Here is a 20,892-nt window from a genome sequence, read left to right as displayed (position 1 = left end):
TTTAGTAAAATCAACATATAATGAGACTCAGGGTCTGTTGGAGGTCAGGTTCCTGGCCATCTTGGTCCCAGCTAGTACCACCTGTTTTTGTTTGTTTGTTTGTAGCTTGCTTTCTTATCTCTGGATCCTTTAACTTAAAGATTTATGTTAACTCCTGCTAAAGGTGGGGGTTGGCAGGTTTTGAGCAAAGACCTGGAGCAGCTCTGGCAATAAAATCCCCCTTTCCTTGTTATTGCTCCTCATTCTTGAGGGGCGTTGAAGGGCAAAGGTCTGACTTCTGAACTGCTTCCTGCTGAACATGAGCATAATTTTTGCCTGGATTAGAGGAGCAGAACTGTTCCTGACTAGGCTAAAATAAGTCTGATTTTCGCCAAGCTGCAGTCCCAGTTGCTTGTACCCCTGTGTTAGTATCATCTAAAGTTTGATGGCTTCAAGCTGTTTACTAAGGAAGTTGACAAGGCAGTTAAGGAGGCAAGGCCCAGAGATAAGCAGGAGGATAATAGCAATTAGGCCTGGGTGAGATTTTGTAGAGTGATTTCATGGTATGCGAAGCCTCCCCAGGGAGCTGCTAGTCTGGAGCAGTCCCTATTCCTGCCAGAATGAGTCCTATTGCTCTTTTATCTCAGGGCAGGGTGATATTATGAATGGTTATGCGTAGGTTCTGAGAATTTAGCTGGTCTAGCATGCAATGTTCCCCCAACTGGGCATTATCTAAACACGGAAGGGCTAGAGCCCACCCCAGAGAAGGGAAGGAGGAGTTGGGGTTGGTCTGATGGGCAGTTGGTTTATTCTTGGGCCAGGGGGAGCTTATGTTCTGGGGAGTTGAACCACCTCCATAAGTGACTAGCCCAAGAGGGGGTGCCCTTGCAGTGTGGGGAGAAAGGCCCACCTGCATAGCAGGGGTTACTAAGGGATTCTTCACTAGTGGCTTTTCCATAGGCCTTAGGAGGGCCATATACTAAATGCCAGACAACTGGCATTTTCCCTCTCCAATAAGTACATCTCCCTTCCGGTCCCTGTGTGTATTCATCAGGTTGGTTCAGAGGGCACCAACAGGTGAGATTTCCACAGGAGTCAATCCCGGGGTACTTAAATTGTGGGATAATGGAAGAAGCATTGATCAGAGTCCAGAGCAGCCCTAAGGTGTTATTGCAAGTTCCTCCCTTTGGTAGGGGCGTTTAATAGGGGCAGTGGCAGCAAGACGATCAGAGCAATGGCACTTTGGAGTGAGTGCTTTGTATTCGTTAGAGGGAATCCAAGCAGGGAAGCTGCGTTAGGGATGGGATATGAACTTCAAGAGGGGTAGGTTTAGCCAAGGTGAGAGTGAGGTTATCATTCTTAGAGGTAAAATGTAATACCTTTAATCCATAGGTGTCACTTGGAGAGTGGGGGTGACAGATCCAGCACTGGGATAGATTTTCTCCACAGGCTATAATTCTCGAGAAATTTACTATTGCATTGAACTCCCATTCTGTGTGGACGGTTGTAAGAGATAGATAGAGCAGAGAAGAAACAATAGACAATAATGGCCACTCATCCTTCTTCCAATGTTAGTATCCCATATGTCCAGCATGTTCAGAGGAGGTGTTTGCCAGAGGGAGGGGGTTTGGCAGAACAGCAGAAGCCAAGCAAGGCAATAGTAATGATGAGGCCAACTAATAAGCCTGTCCACCACATTACTTATCTATTGGTAAGTTAGTCCTTTTCAAAAGTAACTTAAGGTGTGTGACAGGTTCACAGGTGTATTGGGTGCATGGCTCAGTAACTTCTTCCTCAGGTGTAGGTGCCGTCTTCACTCTGGTATGGTGGGCCCATGGAGTTATGCCCTGCAATTGTCAGGCTGAATGAGTGGTCAAGATGAGAAGATAAGGTCCTGTCCACTTGGGGTCTAACTGGTCTTGTGGATTTCCAGCCTTCCAGGTTTTCAAATAAACCCAATCCCCAGGGTACAAAGAATGTAAAACCATGTCAGAAGGGGAAGGCAATTCCTGATTCCCTTAGGCGTGTAAAGCTTTGATGATTTCCCCTCTCTGTAAGGCATATTTCATTTGGTCCATATCCCTAAGGCTGGCTTTGTAGCCAGGTCCTTCAGGAATGGGCCTCCTGTACATGATCTCTTATGGACTTAACCTGAGCTTTCCTTTAGGGGCTAATTGCATTCTCCAAAGTGCTGTGGGGTGAAGGGAGATACAAGGTTGATGAGTCTCTTGACATAGTTTGGCTAAATTTCTTTTGAGAGTTTCATTTGTTCTTTTTACTTTTTCTAAAGATTGTGGTCTCCAAGAAGAGTGTAAGCTCCATTTAATTCCTAGGGCTCTAGAGACTTCCTTAGTAATTTGAGAAACAAAGGCGGGCCCACTGTCGCTTTGAATGGATTTAGGGAGCCCAAACTGATGGATTATTTTTTTGAGCAGGGCCTTAGAGATCTCCAAGGTAGTCTTGGTTTGGGTCGGGAATGTCTCCATCCAGCCAGAGGTGTCAGTCAAAACCAGCAAATATCTAAAAATTTCCTTGTGCCTGGGGCATTACTGTAAAATCAGTTTACCAGTCGTGACCTGGATGTGTGCCTCTGTACTGGGTGGGGGTCACTCCCTTGACCTTGGTGGGGTTATTCTGGAGACAGGGCAAGCTTCAACCACCTGTTTAAGGAGACTTCAGAAGTTGGGATTAGTCATGGATTTGGTAAGCCATTGACACAGGGCCTCCTGCCCATAACGTGTGCTCTGGTGAGCTTCCCGGATGGCTTGGAGTGCAGTAGCTGATGGGAAGAACAGCTGCCCATGATTGTTAACCCTCCATTCCTGATATTCTGGGCTTTTAAAATAGCCCCATCTCAAAGGCTTTTCTCTTTCTTCTGGGGTGTATATGGGAGTGTAAGAGTTAGGATCTGGGGGTACCAGTAGGAGTGACGTTTGAAGTCTGTCCCCACCCTCTGCTGCTTGTTTAGCTGCCATATCTGCTCTGTTACTTCCTCTTATTATTTCTGCTTCTCCCTTTTGATGGCCTCTACAGTGAATACAGGCTATACTCTTTGGCAGGAGTATAGCCTCCAGCAGCCTCATAATTCACCTCCCCCCCAGTTTATAATCTGTTTATTCCCTGAGGTCAGCATTCCCCTCTCCTTCCAGATGGCCCCATGGGTGTGCAGGATTGAACAGGCATATTTAGAGTCAGTGTAGATATTGACAACTTTCCCTTTCCCCAGTTCTAGTGCTCTGATCAGGGTAATTAACTCAGCCCTCTGAGCAGAGCAGCCAGGGGGCAAGGCTTTAGCTTCCACCACTTCAGTGACAGAAACCACTGTGTAGCCTGCCTTTTGTTTTCCATCTTTCATAAAGCAACTCCCACCAGTGGACCATTCCAATCCTGCCTTCTCTCTAGGGAAGCTCTTTAAGTCAGCCCTGCTGGAATAAACCTGTTCCATAACTTCCTCACAATCATGAGTTAATTTTGGACCTGTCTGATGTAGCAAGGAGGCAGGGTTAAGGACATTACAGTGCCTCAGAGTCACAGACAGGTTGTTAGAAGCATGGCTTGGACTTGGAGGGTTTGACCAGGGGATAACCAGTCTGCCCCCCTTACCTTTATGAGGTGGTGTGGGCTCCAGATGGTCAGGGGCTGTCCAAAAGTTAATTTGTTAGCTTCTTTGAGAAGTAGCAGCTACAGCCTGTAAACATGGGGGCTATCCTTTAGCAGTTTGGTCCAATTGTTTAGAAAAACAGGCTACAACCTGAGTCAGAGGTCCAAGTTTTTGTTTAAGCAAGCCCAGGACAGTTTCTCCTCTCTCATGTACATGTAGATGGAAGGGTAGACTCAGGTAACACGGGGATTCTCATGAGATGGTTTTTGAGTTCTAGGAATGCCCAGTCACAATTGGGGGTCTGCTCAAAACGGTCAAGTTCCTTCCTTTTTAATTGTTCATACTAGAGCTTAGCAATTAAGGCAGAATTGGGGATCCATATATGGCAGAACTCAGGCATTCCCAGGAAACCCTGGAGCTGTTTTCTCGTACTAGGAGTGCCATCTTGCAAATATGTTCTTTCCTCTCCTTAGATAGTGCTCTGTGCCCCTTTTCTATTATTAAACCCTAAGTGTTCTACCTGCTGGAGGGATATTTGGGCTTTTTCCTTTGAAACTTTATATCCTCTCTCGGCCAGATGATTTAAGGCATTAACTGTGTTATGGTCGAAAAGCTCTTTGGTGGAGTGGTGGTTAGAATGTCATCCACATATTGAAGTATAGTACCCTGTTCTTTTTTTAAAAAATTAATTAATTTATTTATATTTTATTTTTGGCTGTGGTGGGTCTTCGTTACTGCGTGTGGACTTTCTCTAGTTGCGGCGAGCAAGGTCTACTCTTCATTGCTGTGCGCGGGCTGCTCATTGCGGTGGCTTCTCTTGTTGTGGAGCATGGGCTCAGTACTTGTGGCATGCGGGCTCACTCGCTCTGCGGCATGTGGGATCTTCCCGGACCAGGGCTCGAACTGGTGTCCCCTGCATTGGCAGGCAGATTCTAAACCACTGTGCCACCAGGGAAGTCCTAGTCCCTTGTTCTAACTCAAGGTCACTAAGAGCCTCAACTAAAACCTTTCGGAAAAGGGTGGGAGAGTCTTTAAATCCCTGGAGCAGAACCATCCAGCAAAAATGTTGTTTTCTCATGCTGCCACCTGCCATTCAAATGCAAAAATGTACTGAGATTACAGGGCTAAGGGCACACAAAAGAAGGTGTCTTTTAAATCTAGCACTGAATACCAAATCCTTTCGCAGTTTAGGGTAGAGAGTAAGGTGTAGGGATTTGGCACCCCTGGGTGAATTTCCTCCATAGCTTCCTTTACAGCTTGGAGGTACTGAACTAGCCAGTATCTCTTGGGCTTTTTTTTTTTACTGGCAGATTAGGAGTGTTGCAAGGAAAATGGCAGGGTCTAAGAAGCCCTTGTTTGAGTAGACTTTCTACTTAATGCCTGCTAGGGCTTCTTTGCTTAATGGGTATTGTTTTTTATTTGGGTGATTGTAGGCGGGTCGCAGCTTGACCGTGACTGGTGCCCTCCTGGCTCTGCCCACGGTGTCGTGGGCCCATACTGAGGGATTAATCCGCAGAGGGTGGTAGCATGAGTGCTATGGAATGGAAGGGAGTCTTAGGTATTTTGATGTTAAGTTTTGTATCTCTGAGATAAATTGTTGCTCCCAATTTATATAGTAAATCTCTTCCTATTAGAGGAATTAGGCATTCTGGGACATACAGGAAAGAGTGAAATAACTTTTTTCCTTCCAAATTGCACTCAAGGTGCTCTATAATATTGCGTTCCTGCGGCTTCCCTTTCACTCCCATTATCTTACATTTATCTTTGGTCATTTTGCCTTGTTGGGTGTTCAAGACCCAGTAGGTGGCTCCTGTGTTGACTAAAAAGTCAGCCTTTTTACCACCTATAGTCAGGGTCAGCCAAGGCTTCTTGGGGGTAATTTCCGGGGCACTCCTAGGAGCCCCTGGGCCCCTTCAGTCCTCTTCTTTTATGTGTGTGACCAATGAGGGTGGGCCAGGACATGGTGGTCCACTTAGTCTCCTTCTGAGACATTTGGGGCAGTCCCCCTTCCAGTGGCCCTCCTCTATGCAGTTAGCACACTGATTGGCTTTAAGCCCTTCTCTCCACTGTGGGCATGGTCTTCGAAATCCCAGGTGACTCATTGATGTTACAGGGTCCCTTGTGTGTGTGTGTTTGTGGCGGGGTGTCATCCCTTGGAGGTCGATTAACCCTGAATTGCTAAAGCCAGAGAACTGACAGTTTGTTCTGCTCGTTCATCTTCCTTTGTATCGGCCTCCAGATCCCGGTTGTTAAACACCTGAAATGCTGATTCCACCAGCCCGGAAGTAGGTGTGGTGGGCCCTGTCTCCAACTTTTGTAATTTTCTCCTAATGTCTGGGGCACTCTGGGAAATAAAATGGTACTTAATAATGACCTGCCCTTCCAATGACACCAGGTTTATGTTTGTATATACTCAGAGGCACTCCCTTAGGTGCTCAAGGAAGGCTGAGGGATTTTCCTTCAGTCCTTGGATGACTCCTTGAACATACTCCAATTTATGAGTTTCTTCCCCGCTAATTGAATGCGCTTCAGAATCAAATTCCTGAAATGTGTGAGGTGCTGCTGACCATTTTCCTCTAGATGGCCCCACCCAGGGTCTGTGTTGGGAACAGCCTGGACTCCAGGCTGGTATACAGCATGCCCCGTGTTATTTTGATTGGTCTTAGCAGCTTCCTCCCTTGCATTAATTATAATCAGTACCTTTTCTTCCCCAGACAATAAGATGTTTAGGAGGGTTTGGGTATCCACTCAAATGAGTGTGCAGTATTCCCCAGACTAAATTAAGGACTTCCTCGGGGTCTTCCCTTAAACCCTTGGATCGATCCTTCCAGTTATAGAGATCCAAGGAAGAGAAGGGTACCTAACGCAGTGGTCAGTTTGCCCTTTGCATTGGGAACCGCCTGAAGGGGGAATAGCTTATTGATTCCAGAGGGCTGGTACTGAATGCTGCTACAGGTGTGCATTGGACTAGTCCCCAAGGAAGGTGTACTGAGAGATGGAGGTGAAAGAGTCAGGGAGGGGGGCCACCCATTGGGCGGAAGAGGGGGCACCAGATAGGGAGGTGGTGAATTTGAGGGAGTAGAGAGCGTCAGGGATTCAGGAGAGGTAGGGGTAGATGTCAATGACTCAGGAGTCTCAGGTGAACTGTTGGAAGCGGGGGCAGCTACCCTTAGCAGAGGGGGGAAGTCAAGAGGATCCTCAGGCTGAGATTCCAATTCCAGGAAAGAGAAATTTGAACTGTGGGACTCGAGGGACATTGTTCCAGCTAATGATTAAGAACTCTCCAGACAATAGGGGCTTCTTAGACAATGGGTGAATTTCCAGGATGTCCGGCCCCCTTCCGAGAAGGAGGGAGATAACAAAATGTAAAAAAGGTGTCTGTCAAAGACCAATCAGGCAGCTGGGGAGAAGGAGGGAGATAACAAAATGTAAAAAAGGTGTCTGTCAAAGACCAATCAGGCAGCTGGGGAGAAGGAGGGAGATAACAAAATGTAAAAAAGGTGTCTGTCAAAGACCAATCAGGCAGCTGGGGACAAGTTCCCTCTCTGGTCCGAGCCTAAGCCGGGACCAATCAGCAGGAGAACACAACCAAATCTATAATTTACATACGGGGAAGTGGGAACCTATAAAACTGACATATTCGCGCCCAAAAGGGTTCCTTCTTCGACCTCCTACGTGAGGACCAAGGAACCCCGGTGCACCGGCCTTCAATAAACCTCTTGCGTTTTGCATCGGCTTCCGACTCTTGTTGTTTCCTGGGCGAGTCGAAACTCCTAGGAGACCGCGCAGGTCTAACAGAACTAGCCTCACATTTTTTCCAGAAGCCCTTTATTTGGCTAAGGGCCATGAAAAATTGGACATAGGAGATCTCATCCCATTTTTTTTTTTTTAACGCTGGCAATAGAGGTCAAATTAAAAAATAGTATTAGAATTTAGAGAGTCGTTAGTTGGCCGACTTTCTCCATCCGCCAGTTTATATTGGGGCCATGCGGTGTTACAGCAGAAAATAAGCTGTCTCCCTGTTAGTGGGCGCTACTCAAAGAATTTCCAGTTATGGAGAATGCACCTTGACAGCGTACACTGGGATAGAGGCTTGATTACCCATACTGGGGAGTCCTTATTTAGTCTGTTTCCAACTTCCCAGTGGCTTCTTCTTAGGGTTGGTGGCTATGCAGATCCCACAAGATTGACCCACACCAAGCGGTTTAGGTGCTCTAACTGAAACCTGAACCAATCTTCGCAGGGGCTGGTAGGGGAGACACTGTCCAAGAGGGCCTTAGTTATAAAGTTCCCCCCTTTTATTTTAACGTTTATTTATTTTATTTATTTGGTTGTGTAGGGTCTTAGTTGCGGCAGGCAGTCTCCTTAGTTGCGGCTCGCCGGCTTCTTAGTTTTGGCATGTGGCCTGCTTAGTTGTGGCTTGCAAACTCTTAGTTGCGGCATGCATGTGGGATCTAGTTCCCTGAGTAGGGATCAAACCCGGGCCCCCAACGTTGGGAGTACGGAGTCTTAACCACTGTGCCACCAGGGAAGTCCCCATAAAGCACCTCTTAAGTCAGTGACTACATGTTCCCAGACCCGCTGTGGGGCTGTAGGAGGTATCTTTCAGCAAACAGTCCCCAGAGATAGGGTGAAGGGGGAGTGGGAAATAAGGGTTCTCTAATCAGATAAATTGCTCAGATAAAGAGCCTCTCCGGTAGTCAGGGAGGCTTGTTCACAAAAGGTGTGTCCCTGCTCCGTTACAGGTAATCAGACAGGGAGGCCGAATGCCCATTTGGTACGTGTCCAGTTTTCTATACTCTCAGCTACGAGGACCCAAGGACTTTGGACAGTTTGGGGTCCTCTTCTTCCTTCCCCAACTAGACAAAGTGATTTTCCTGAAATCTGATGAAAACAAGATTTTTAAAGGGTTCGTGTCTCAGAGGAGGGATCCCTAGGGATCTGTGGTAGAGGGTAGTAGGGAGGGACCTACCCAACAGAGACGTATACCTTGCCCCGGGATGGCAAGTTAGGGCAAGAGGAACCAACACAAAAGGTGTGCTCTTGCATTTTTGACTACACCCTAGAGGTGGGAACGCGGTAGACGTTGGGGCTGTGAACGTTTTACAGTGTGCCTGCTTACACGGACATTTGCTTCTGGTTGGCAGGGTACCCAGTGCTCATCTACGCTGGTGCATGACCAACTTATCCTTTTTGGTGGCAAACGCCATAGTGGCCTTCAAGTGCTCAACCCGTGCCCACAGTTGTGGCATGTATTTCCAAGAGCATTAGGACAAACAAAACCACATAGAACAGAGATTGAAGCTTCACTCATATCAAGAACAGAGACTAGGGCTCACGTCACACACATGAAACAAAGAGATGTTCTTTTTTTTTTTTTTGCGGTACGCGGGCCACTCACTGTTGTGGCCTCTCCCGTTGCGGAGCACAGGCTCTGGACGCGCAGGCTCAGCGGCCATGGCTCACGGGCCCAGACGCTCTGCAGCATGTGGGATCCTCCCGGACCGGGGCACGAACCCGCGTCCCCTGCATCGGCAGGCGGACTCTCAACCACTGCACCACCAGGGAACCCCAAAGAGATGTTCTTTACCTGAGGAGCGCTCCACTTGATCCTTGGCTGCTTTTCAATCTCAGGCTTAATTTAGTAGCCCTTACTGGCCCAGCGGTTGAGAACTGGGGCAGACAGCTCAATTATTTAGCCAGCTTTGTTGGCCCTGGGTCAGTGAGTAACCCTGAGTTAACAGACAGAATGTGCCCCTTGTTGGATGCCAGAATTTGTTACCAAATTGAGTTGTATGGACCCTGCTCAGGCCCTAGCCGAGCCGATGCGCCCTGCCTCAGCGGGAGAGGGTTCTTTTTCCTGCTTGGGTTAAGCCTTATTCAGCAGTCAGAGATTGGAGAAGCAGGGACTAAGTTTACAGATCAACTTATCACCCACTTGGTGAGAGGGATTTAATTTTAAAGATAGGAGTGAGGCTAATGGTGGGGAGGTGTAGGCATTAGTCGACCTGGGAAGGGGCAGGGCTTTTTCGGGGGAGTGGAGTGCCACCCCCTTTTTAATGCTTTTTTGGTCCTTAATGTCCAGCTATGGCAGCCGGTAGATGTGTCATTTAATATGCTAATTTAGAAAAATCAACATATAATGAGACCCAGGGTCTGTTGGAGGTCAGGTTTGTGGCCATCTCTTCCCAGCTAGTTCCATCTAGTTTTTTTTTGTTTCTTATCTTCTTTTTTTTGTTTCTTCCTGTCTTATCTCTGGATCCGTTAACATAAAGATTTATGTTAACTCCTACTAAAGGTGGAGGTTGCAGGGTTGTGAGCAAAGACCTGGAGCAGCTGTGACAACAAAATGACTCAATGCAGACATGAATGAGAAAGGTTCACGGGGTTGGGGGGAGAACGTTTTGGATTAGTTGGTTGAAAATCTGGTCCCTTCCAGGGTTCAGTCACTTGCTGGACATGAGGCCAAGAGCCGGTCTCTCCATGGCTCATTCCCAGCAGCATGTTCTTTGGCAGAAGAACAAAACCTGGGTCTCCCTGGTGGCAGTCTTCCCTCATGCTTTGCGGATGCTGCATTGCCGCTTCTGCTTACATTTCACTGAGGTTAGAGGCTGGTCCAAGGAGTAACTTGGCATTTTGTGTGGTTGTAGGTACATCTGCGATTACACCTACTACCTGTCTTTGCATCATGGAAATGGATGCGCGGCGCTCGTCCATGTCCCTCCATTATCTCCTTCGCTTCCGGCTAGCCTGCTGGGAAAAGCCCTGCAAGTTATCATCCAGGAAATGCTGGAGGAGACTGAGAAAGCCAGGTCTCAACGCCTGGTTCACAGGAAACTCAGCCTTTGCGATTCCAGACAGGGGGAACCAACTGGGAGACTGCTCCTTTAGAGAAAATTAAATGTTTCAGTCCTGTATGCAGCGTTCAACTGTGCTTTGAGAGGCTTTTAAAAATTTGCTTGTAAAACAGTTTACACAGAGGAAAAAAGTTCTGAATTAGCCCAATGAAATCACAAAGGGTTATTTTATTGTCAGAAGAAAGAACACTCTGAAAGGCAGACATTTCACAAGGGCTTAACTAGCTTCAGTTATGGTTTTCCGGACAATAAAATGAAATGCTAGTAATTTTTTTTCCTCTTAAAAGTCTATGCAGCAGGCCTGTGTGATCCTGCCCAGATTTCTGGGACCCCAGACCTGTTCTGCGAGCCCCATGTGGTGGGATGACCTGCGACTGGCCGACCATGGGAAACGCAGGTGCAGCTGCTACTCGGGCGCCCCACTCTGGGCCTCCAAGCTTGTGCATCCAGGTGCTGTGGGCAACTTCTGAGCCACTGAGTCTTTAGTGTTTGGTTTTTTCTTTTTTAACTTAATTGAAAAATTATTGTAAAATACACATAAAATTTGCCATTTTAACCATTTTTAAGTGTTCAGTGGCATTATGTACATTCACTTGTGCAACCATCACCACCATTCCATCTCCAGAATTTTCTCATCATCCCAGACGGAAACTCTGTACCCATTAAACAGTGTCTCCACCCTTCTCCCCAACCCCGGCCCTCGGCATCTATTATTCTACCCTCCATCTCTGAATTTAACTACTCTAGGGACCTCATATAAATGGAATCCTTGTCCTTTTGTGACTGGCTTATTTCACTTAGCATAATGTCTTCAGGGTTCTTCCATGTTGTGGCATGCATCAGAATTTCCTTCCTTTGAGGCTGAATAATATTCCATTGTATGTAGAGACCACATTTTGTTTATCCATTCATCTTTTTGTTTTGTTTTGTTTTTGTGGTACGGGGGCCTATCACTGCTGTGGCCTCTCCCATTGCGGAGCACAGGCTCCGGATGCGCAGGCTCAGCGGCCATGGCTCACGGGCCCAGCCGCTCCGCGGCATGTGGGATCTTCCCAGACCGGGGCACGGACCCGCGTCCCCTGCATCGGCAGGCGGACTCTCAACCACTGCGCCACCAGGGAAGCCCCATTCATCTTTTGATGGGGACTGGGTTGCTTTTACCTTTTGGTTATTTTGAATACTACTACTATGAACACTGGTGTGCAAATATCTGTTAGAATCCTGGTGTGTGTGTATATGTGTGTGTACTGCTGGATCATAAGGTAATTCTATGTTTACCTTTTTGGAGGAGCTGCTATACTGCTTTCCATGGCAGCTGTATCACTTTACATTCCCCCAGTAGTGTTTGGTCCTAAAGCAAAGGTTAATAGCTGGGTTTAGCTTCTCTGCCATGGTCAGTGTTATCTCTACATTTTAAGAAACAGAACCTCCCCTTTTCATCTTTCATTTTGCCTTTATGACACGGTTCTAAGCTGTTCACAACAAGGTTTTACTTGTCCAGTGTTTTCTGGGGGCAAATTTCCATTGGGAACCCCATTAGCAACACTGTATTTTGGAGAAAGAGCTTGAAGGTGGCTAAGCTCTGGGAAATTTCTTCTTATGTTGGTATGCTCACAGCTATCATTTTCCACTTAATTCCATTAAAAAAAAATCGTCACTTAGTACCCAGGTTTATTCACTGTAAGAAAAAGCAGCTGCACCTTAATAACAAAGGAACTGGGCAAAGGAACTCACTTTACCATTAGCCCTCCAGCACACTTGTGCATTTGTGATAGTCTTTATAGGACCCCTTTGCAAATGAAACTGGCTCACTTGCCATAAAAATCAAAGTCCTACTGTATCAGATCAAAGGCAGCAAGTGGGGTGGGATGGTCTGGCCAGCAAGCATAGGTCCTGCTGCACGGCTGTTAATGTGGAGAGCCTTCTGTAGTTGCAGGCAAACACCTGCTACCCAAAGCCCTGGACACCCCCTTATTTTAGCTTCTGTCTCAGGACGGTGGCAGGCAGGCGTCCTCTGGGACCCGGCTCCAGTGTTATTTCAGATTGTAAAATGCGTATGGCTTGGCGCCAAGCAAACTCTTAGATGTCATCCAGTTGGAGGCCCAGAGCTCCCTCTTGATGAACGTCCCTGTCATCTCCCCTCTGTGGCCTCCAAGGTTTTTTAGGGAGAACCCCAGAGGCCCAGTTCACATCCTGGGCTAAGTGGCCTGCCATCCCCCGTTGATACACACTGGGGTCTGTTTAGTTATGGCTGATACGCAGCAGTTCTGAGACAGTTTGAAAGCTGACACAGCTTCAAAAGGCTGAGCCCTGGGTTGGTCATTTAATAGCTGGGGGTCTTGGACATATCTGCGTGTTTGCTCATCTGTAAAACAGAGTAATAAAAATCCTTCCTTTGCAGAGTTGTTGTGAAGATCTGGTGAGAGAATGGATGTGAAAGTCCATCAGTGATGAGAGGAAACTTTACTGAATGTGGGCTTGTTGCTGGACCTGTGAGGGTAAATATGGAAATAGCCCTGCTGGATTGTGGCCTTAAGCAGTGGCACGGTGGGGAGAGGGTCTAACACTTCTAAAGACCCAGCACCTTCATCCTCAGAAGAAACTGCTGCTCCTCTGGCTGAGGACAGGTGCAGACTGTGCCTCCACAGCCTGGAAGCATGGCATCACCCACCGGGGAAGGTGGGAATCCTGCTGGGCTCCTGTGTCCTCCCCACTAGAGCCCAGACACCCACCCAAGCCTCAGAAATGAGCCTGTTAGTCATTGGTCATCTAGTAAGGGTCCCCCGAGTGCCAGGCACTCCGTGACAATGGTAAGCAAAACCCCGGGGCAATGCCAAGCTTGAGAGCCCCCTCTTTTTTGTTTTTAGGTCCAAGTATTTGAGACTCACCAGGTCTTTAGTAAGCATGGCCTTTCATTTACTTCTGTTGCCTACACCTTGCTAATTAGCGCTTTGTCCAGTAGCCTGATTTTATTACTGGAGTATAATTTCCCATGATCAAAGTTTAATGAATGATGAGCTTGTCTTCCTGATGTGTCTCAGGTTTGATTCTAGAACATGTACAGCTTGTTTCCTTAGAACATGTATTCACACTTCCTACCATAACCATTTCCCCTGGCAAAGATAACGATGCCCAGATTGTAGAGTCCCTGGGGCAGGCCAAGCTCGCTGGCTGGAAAGTAACTAACATTTCTGAGCAGCGCCAGGGAGCTGCACCCTGTGTGCGTGTCTATGGCCTCACCTGCGCCCTCTGAGGAGGTGACCGACAAGGACATGAAAATGTGCAGAAAGTCCTTTGCCCCAGAGTCACCCAGATCAAACCTGCCCTGGCTTATGTCAGCAGAAAAGTCTACACATCATTCAAAAATCAAGTACAGATTTCTATATTTTATGTATTCAAATGTTCTTCTGGCTGATTTAATGGAGTGAGAAACAGAATAGCTTCCCTGTTCACCAGCAATTTGCATGCCGAGAAGGTTCAGCTGTCAGAAATAGAGCGAAGCCTTCATGCAGAACACCTCCCAGCGATATGTGTGAACACACATGCCACACGTAGCTCAGCTTCCCTGCTCAGAAGCGTGGTGATTCTTCCAGAAGGGGTGGAGGGTGGGGCAAAATCAGAGACCAAAAATGCATACGGAATTCTTTTATTTAACTTAAACCATGTAGTACTTTAACTACTAGAAAAAAGCAGAGTAAGAGAAACTAAAGTTGCCTTAGCTTCAGCCATTCAAAATAGACAGTTTCTTTTTTTTCCATAAAGAATCCAGAGTATATCGCAGTAACAGGAATAAATTCTTACAACAGAATATACAAAAAAACCTTTTGAAATTTTTTTCATCTACTGATTTTTTATATAAACAGAGGAATTTTTTTAGGAATAATTTATACACAGAAGTCATTTTATGTAACAAATTGGCCATGTTATTACCTTTTTTTTTTTTTACTTTTTTTTAAAAACTTTTTTTTTTAATTTAAACAAGAAAACTCAGAAAATGCATTATTTGCGATGCATCCATTCCATCGCGCCTTCTGGTTTGATTTTTTTTTTTTTTTTTTTTTGTCCCAGAGGTAGACAAACTCTGGCAAACCTCTCACCTCAACCTCACTGGCTTAGAAAGCAGACAGGTGTTTTTGCCAAGCATCTACTCCACCTGTGGATGTGTCTGTGCAACGCCAAACATCCAAATGAAAAGTTGCAAACAAAACCCAAATTGTTTCTGGATCTTTCTCCCATGTAGAGCAAAACACCCAAATGTTGCCAATGATGGGGATTTTGTGGGGTTGTGTTGACATGGCCAATAACCCATTGGGAGCTAGAGGAAATGGAGTCAAACTTAAAAAAATCTGGTGTGTGTATAGTTTTTATTAAAAAGAATTTGTTTTGTACTGAAAAAAAATCTATGTTCGGTGTTCTGCCTTAAATAAAAATAAATAGGGTCTCTTCCTTGTTATAGCAAAGCATTAATCATGATATGAGGCATGTAAGCAAATGGCCTGCGTGCACCAGAATTACCATCTTTTGTGTGATAAGTCTGTATGCTGTGCTCACTGTGAAAACCATTAGCTACGCAACGGAGTCCTTCCATCTCAAGGCATTGTATAACAGTACAACTACCAAACCGACCCAACCAGGTGCCGAAGGTGCCATGGCACCACTGGGCTGCAACACCTCTGCTCTTTCCTTGGCCAGTGAGGTTCTTTCAGTCTGTTAAAGTAGCTACACTCCAAAGGGAAATGACCAGTAAAAGATGATCCCCTGCCCAACCAGAGGGTTCTGGAAGACCAAGATACTGAAGATACAGAACTACTTCTTAAATCATCATCATTCCTTTGTTATAAACTAGGGCACAAAACATGGGGGGAAAGAGGGTGAACTACGGCTTGGGTCAGGGAAAAATCCTTTTTTGGCATATTGTAAAGCTAGCTAGTAAACAGGTGTCCTAAAAAAATGGATCACAAACACACATTTGCACACACAGAGAAAAAAAGTGTCTTTAAATTATTCTCAGCAATTATAAACTACAAACATTTTATAAAATTATTCTATGTTCTTACAAAAATGCAATGAAACATTTAATTAGTTCTTGTAAACCAGATCTTCGTCAACTGACTACCCGTAATCTACTGGACTTAAGAGCCCTATTGAAAACGCTAATGAGTGACTAATTACAACGATGTTTACCAGAAAGATGTGGACACACACAAACATGGACATACAGATGAGTGATCATTATGTTCTTGCAGAAACAAAATAAAACAAAACCCTAAAGTCATGCCCCAGAACTGACACCTGACGGGTGAGATGCAGTTTGCGTTCTTGGAACAATTTGACTGAACTCCGCAGTAACAGTTTCCAAAGTAGGATGTTAGGTTTATCTGTTGAAACCAAATGCCCATGGATGACTGTTGAGCCTTGATGTGGTCTGATACCTTCAGAAACCATCAAGTTCCAAGCACAGCCCACACTTCTTCCAAGCCCTGTACCTTCTGCTCTTGCTTCCTCTCTCCACGTCATTCATGATCCCTGTTAGAATGGTTTCCTGCTGCCTTATCATTCCACCATCAAGGAGTGTTCATCTGCTTTTTCTCTAAATGACCAACTAGTCATCTAAGCTGGAGGCCAAAAACGAAACCCTCTGGCCTGTCCAAGGTCTGTATCTTCAGCATCTCTGGCAACAGAGGTTCAATCTAAACAACATCCTCTCTTGAAGTTCTCACTGGTACCACCAACTATGTCAGAGTGGAGTAAGAAAGTTTGATTTTCATCACTGGTTCTTAAAGAGTGGATCTCTGGTCCATATCTCCCAATGCTGCTTAGCCCAGGAAATGAAAAGACAGCCAACAAACACAAAAGTACCATTAACAAAAGAACAAACCCCAAACCTTAAATGCATTACTGGGACTGCTGGAATGGGCCAAGGCATACCATGGAGCTTTACTGTCAACTGGAGGGCGCCTGTGTTTTGAAAAGGAGTTGCCTTTGACACTGTCTGGCTGGAGGACCCAACAGTGACAGCTGAGGACCTTGGACCAAGCATCCTAGCCTTCTCACTGATCTAAGTGTGACCTTGCCATAACAGCGGCCTGCATCCCGTGCAGCCACCTGCCAGCAGAGGTGGGCTGCTGAGAAAGAGGTTTTGGTGGAACAAACTGGCCTAGAATTTGGCGTCATACTTGGCTCTTACATCTGTTATCCCAACTGAAACACACCACTTCGTGCCAAGCATTTTGCCATTTAGTTCCACAATAACCATTTTTTCTATCATTGAAATGTTGTTCCAAGTCATAAGAAACAGGCTGGAAGGAAAGGCCAGTGTCGGCCATGAACACGGTCTTCTATCTTCCAAGGGGGAAGCACATTCCAACTGTGTCAAAAGTCAGGACATCCTCTAAGGGAGTCCTGGGGTGGTCTGGGTCTCACCCAGCTGAAGTTCAACAACGTCTCCAGAATACACCAGCTCCTGCTGCCTCAGGGAAGGGCTGTGTGTGATCATGTTTTAATGCTCACATCAGTTCAATGATGTGCCTCAGTGGTTCACGTCACTTCAAGCAGTGTGAGCTGCTGTCAGGAGGCTGCATGGAGAATGCCAAAACTCAGCTTAAGTTATTTGGAGCATACAAAGGAGGAAACCAAGAAGAGGTGGGAAAATCAGCATAAAATTAGGCTAGAACTGTGGATAGATGATGCCTTGGTATAGTTAAGGTGGGTGGTTTGGTCCAGTAAAATGACTGCACCATCACACAAGCAAAATTTTCTTTTATTTAAGTGTTTCTGAAGCATTTGTTATGATGGGCACTATACTGTTAGTGTTTTCTTTCTACTTAAAAGGAAAACCACTTACATAAAACAAAAAGTGACACCAACAACTCGGACAGTTTAAACAAAACCCTTATAACCAGCTGAATGATCTGTAGAAATCCAGTTGTGGAAACCGGTAGGTATGTGCAAAAGAGAGGAGAGGCCACTATTCCAAGGGGTCACCTACAGTGTGGAAGCGGGAAACCCTGATCAAACATTATTTCTCAATGACCTTAAGATCCCAGGGGGCTTGGGAAAGAGGAGGGGTGCTCTAGCAGGAGGGAAGAGCTCCTGAGTGTAACTGCAGTCCTGGGACCGTAAAGGAGCCGCCACACTTTGGGAGACGCCCACTGCGTTTCCCAGAAAAAACGCTAGTGCCTGTGAGAGCAGCTGCTGGAGGGGGTGCGCCGTCCACCCCGTGAACTGCGGAATGAGGGGGTGAGGCACAGCCCCAGCGGGGGCACGGCGCCCACCACTGGCCCCTTCCAGCCCGAAGGTTTGGTACGTCTTTGTTTGCCCCTGGGGAGGAGGTGAGGGTGAGGTTGAGAGAACTGCCCGGAGAGGGAGAAGGGGGCTCTTCTCCGTACATTCCACGTGAGACTGGCCGTCAGGTCAGGAACCCGGAGCGGGCTTTTGGCGCCCAAACGGCTGCACGAGGGGCTGAGCCGGCCTAGCCAGAAGCCCAGCACCCACCCTACGGCCACAGGGACAACGGGGGCCCTAAGGAGACACCACCTGACCCCGGCCCCAGCACTGCCTGTCCTCAAGACCTGGAAACCACTGCTGTTCCCTGTCCGCCACCCAATCTGCACCAAGTAGCTGGTTTCCAAGACAACTGGGCCGGGCCCCTCTCCACCTCTTGGGATACCGAGTCAGGAGAACAACAGAAGCGACGCAAAATGAGACGTCGCAGAAAAAGGAGAGCTGTTCGAAATGAGTGGAGAGGTGAGCTAGTGTTGCTTTGACCCCGGAATACAGCCTGGCCTCTCCCTGCGTCACCTGGTGTGTACGGCCTGTGGTGTGGATGAGGTTACCAGTATCAACGGCATATTGTCAGGTGCTGAGAAATGTGAGATGTATTCTTTTTATATATACACATATAAAAAATAAGAGTGAGGTAGATAAATGTTTGGAAAAAAAACCAACAAAAACCCAAAAACTGTCCCGTCTTACACACACACACACACACACACACACACATACACACACACACACACAAAAACCCTTTTCTCAGTATTTAAATTCATAAGGGGGCTTCTCTACAGTGATTGAAACTGGTATCACAAAATAAATTAAAAGAAAACTACATATAATACCTTCTTAATTAATTTTTTCTTTTTTTTCATTTTTTTTAAGGGAAAAACTATGGGACAGAGACTAGAGAAAATAGTGGGACTGAAACTACTGACAAGCAAAAAAGCACTACAAACTTTCTTTTTTGTGTTTAATCTCCAGTCACAACTAGCAATCATTATGTTGTAGCTTTGTTCTTACTCATAATTTAAACATTTCCATCCCAGAAGCAACTCTTGTGCTGTCATCACTCTGGTGAGAAGTGCTAAAAACTAAACAAGACCCCCCGGCCAGCGCGCCTGCGCCAGGGCTCCTGTCCCCTGGAGGGGAGCGCGGGCTTTGGCCCCGCGGCGCCTGCGCTTTCCCGTGCTGGCAGCGGGCTGGCCGGCACCCCGAGGATACTGCCCCTGCGCCCTACTCCCCGCTGGTGCCAGGGGGTCTCTGGGGAGACCCTAGTTCTAAGGGCAGGGAGGTCGGTCTGGAGGGTGGTGGCGGGAAGCCGCAGATGGGCCCACTGGAGCGCGCTCGGCTGCACCCCTGGACTCAGCAGCTGTTTTCCATGGGATGGAAGGGTTAAATATCCATTAAAAACAAAATAGTAATCCAAATGCCTAGTGTCTGCAGTTAAAACTGCTGTTGTACCCAAGAATTAAAAAAATAGATATATGTGTGTCACAACCAAAACAAAGGCAAGGGAAAAAGAAGGTGAGACTTTTCAACAATGATGAATATAAACACTGAACAAGGATGTGCGAAATATTTAACCTTTTTTTTCTGACCTGAGTTTGTATCATGTCTTGCACTGTAACAGACTCAAATGCTCTGTGAGAGCAGGCTGGGGAGAGAGGGTCCAGGGCAGGCGCCCGCCTTCTCTCCACCTGCTCCCTTCACCAGCCTCGTGCCCACAGAGCCTATGGGGTAGAATAGAACTAACGGGGCAGGGGGAGTGGGGAGGGGTATGTATTTATAAAAAGGCATCAAACAGTTCATGGCAAATTATGTTATATAAGTATCAATTACTGGGAAAAGAGGAAGAAAGTCACGCACTCTAGTACAAAGCATAAGAAGTTTCTTGGAGTGAGCAGAGAGGGAAGAGGGTAGACCTGAAGGTTTTCATAGATTAAATCCACAAAGATAAAGAACAAAAAAAATAGCAGCTTTTTTTTTTTTCTGTACAGACGTATAGATGAATATCTGAACCGTAAAAAAGTTATAAAAGTGACATTAAAGACGATGTGTATGCAAATGTTTCATGGTCTAACATAGAACTGTAAGACCCATGAAGAAGTCCTAGTAACAGAGAAAATGTCAACAAAGCTTAGAATGCTTGAATCCATTTACTGCTTTTCTTCGTACTGTTGTTGTGGTATTTGAATTTCTTTCCTTGCAAACTTGCATAAACAGTTGGGCTGAGTCCCTGGATACCCCTTCCCATCTGTGTTCTTGGGGGCCAGGTGGGGAGCTGGGGCGGGGACAGGAGACTGGCACGTGGACGACCTTTACTCAAAGCCTGTCTTCCAGGCTCCTGACAGGACCTGTTTCCTCCAGAATTCCTGGGGGCTAGAAGGTGTGGGTGCAGAAGGGGGAGCGGGGAAGCCATCTTCACTGAGAGGAAGTCTCATTCTGTCCAGTTCCCCCAAATAATAACCTCGTCAAAAGCAATCAGACCTGTGTGAATGTGAGACTTGAAAAGAACACCAGGGGATGATCGGATGGAGAGCATCACCAGCGTGGCTCTTAACGAGTGACTAGCTACCATGCTCGCTCAGGCCTCTGGAAACAAAAGAACAGTGCGGGGACGGTGAGGGAGAAAGTTCGGGGTTTTGGCAGAATTTGGCAGCGTTAACATGGTAACAACCTTGGATGAATGATGGCCCTTTGTAAATTTCGTATGTCCCTAAAAATGTTAAAGATATGGTTAAAAAATCCTGTCCCAACGTGTTTTATAAAGACCTATGGTGACCGGCAGGTGTGTTCAGGGGGGCCATGGAGGGACAGACGTTGCCTCAATCCAATACAAAGGGCGTCGGGCTTGCAGCAAATGTGTTTCCATCATGAAGCAGAAAGAAAGAGAAAGGTGAGAGAGAGGGAGAGAGAGACAGGGAGAGAGAGGAGACTTGATTCTCAAGTGTTCTGTTGCTATTAAGTGTTGTCATTAAGGTTCTTGAAGGCCCATGTCAGTTAAGGGTTTGGGTAGGGAAATAAAAAGCTGCTTGCATATTGAAAAAAGGAACATCCCAAATGTGTTTACTGCAGAGAAGCCGTCTCCCGTGGGCAGCAATGGCAGTTCTGAAGATCCACTGAGGTACAGGAGGCTGTGAATAGATTGTTAAAACTCTCCCCCCCACCCGCCGCCGTGTG

General features: G+C 46.6%; 1 protein-coding gene across 1 annotated transcript in view; it reads left to right on the top strand.

The window, feature by feature from the left end:
* The window catches only part of PGPEP1L (pyroglutamyl-peptidase I like), a 47,690-nt gene extending 37,147 nt beyond the window's left edge, over positions 1 to 10,543 (top strand). Inside the window, exon 5 of the mRNA XM_082837896.1 lies at positions 10,231 to 10,543. Within this exon, the coding sequence (XP_082694022.1) occupies positions 10,231 to 10,471 (241 nt within the window). The 3' untranslated portion in view covers positions 10,472 to 10,543. The remainder of the gene's footprint in view (positions 1 to 10,230) is intronic.
* Positions 10,544 to 20,892: the final 10,349 nt, after the last annotated feature.

The sequence above is a fragment of the Leucopleurus acutus genome (genome assembly GCF_964270905.1).
Source record: "Leucopleurus acutus genome assembly, chromosome: 1".
Lineage (NCBI taxonomy): Eukaryota > Metazoa > Chordata > Mammalia > Artiodactyla > Delphinidae > Leucopleurus > Leucopleurus acutus.
The sequence above is the reverse complement of the archived record's forward strand: the minus strand, read 5'-3'. Positions and strand labels throughout refer to the sequence as shown.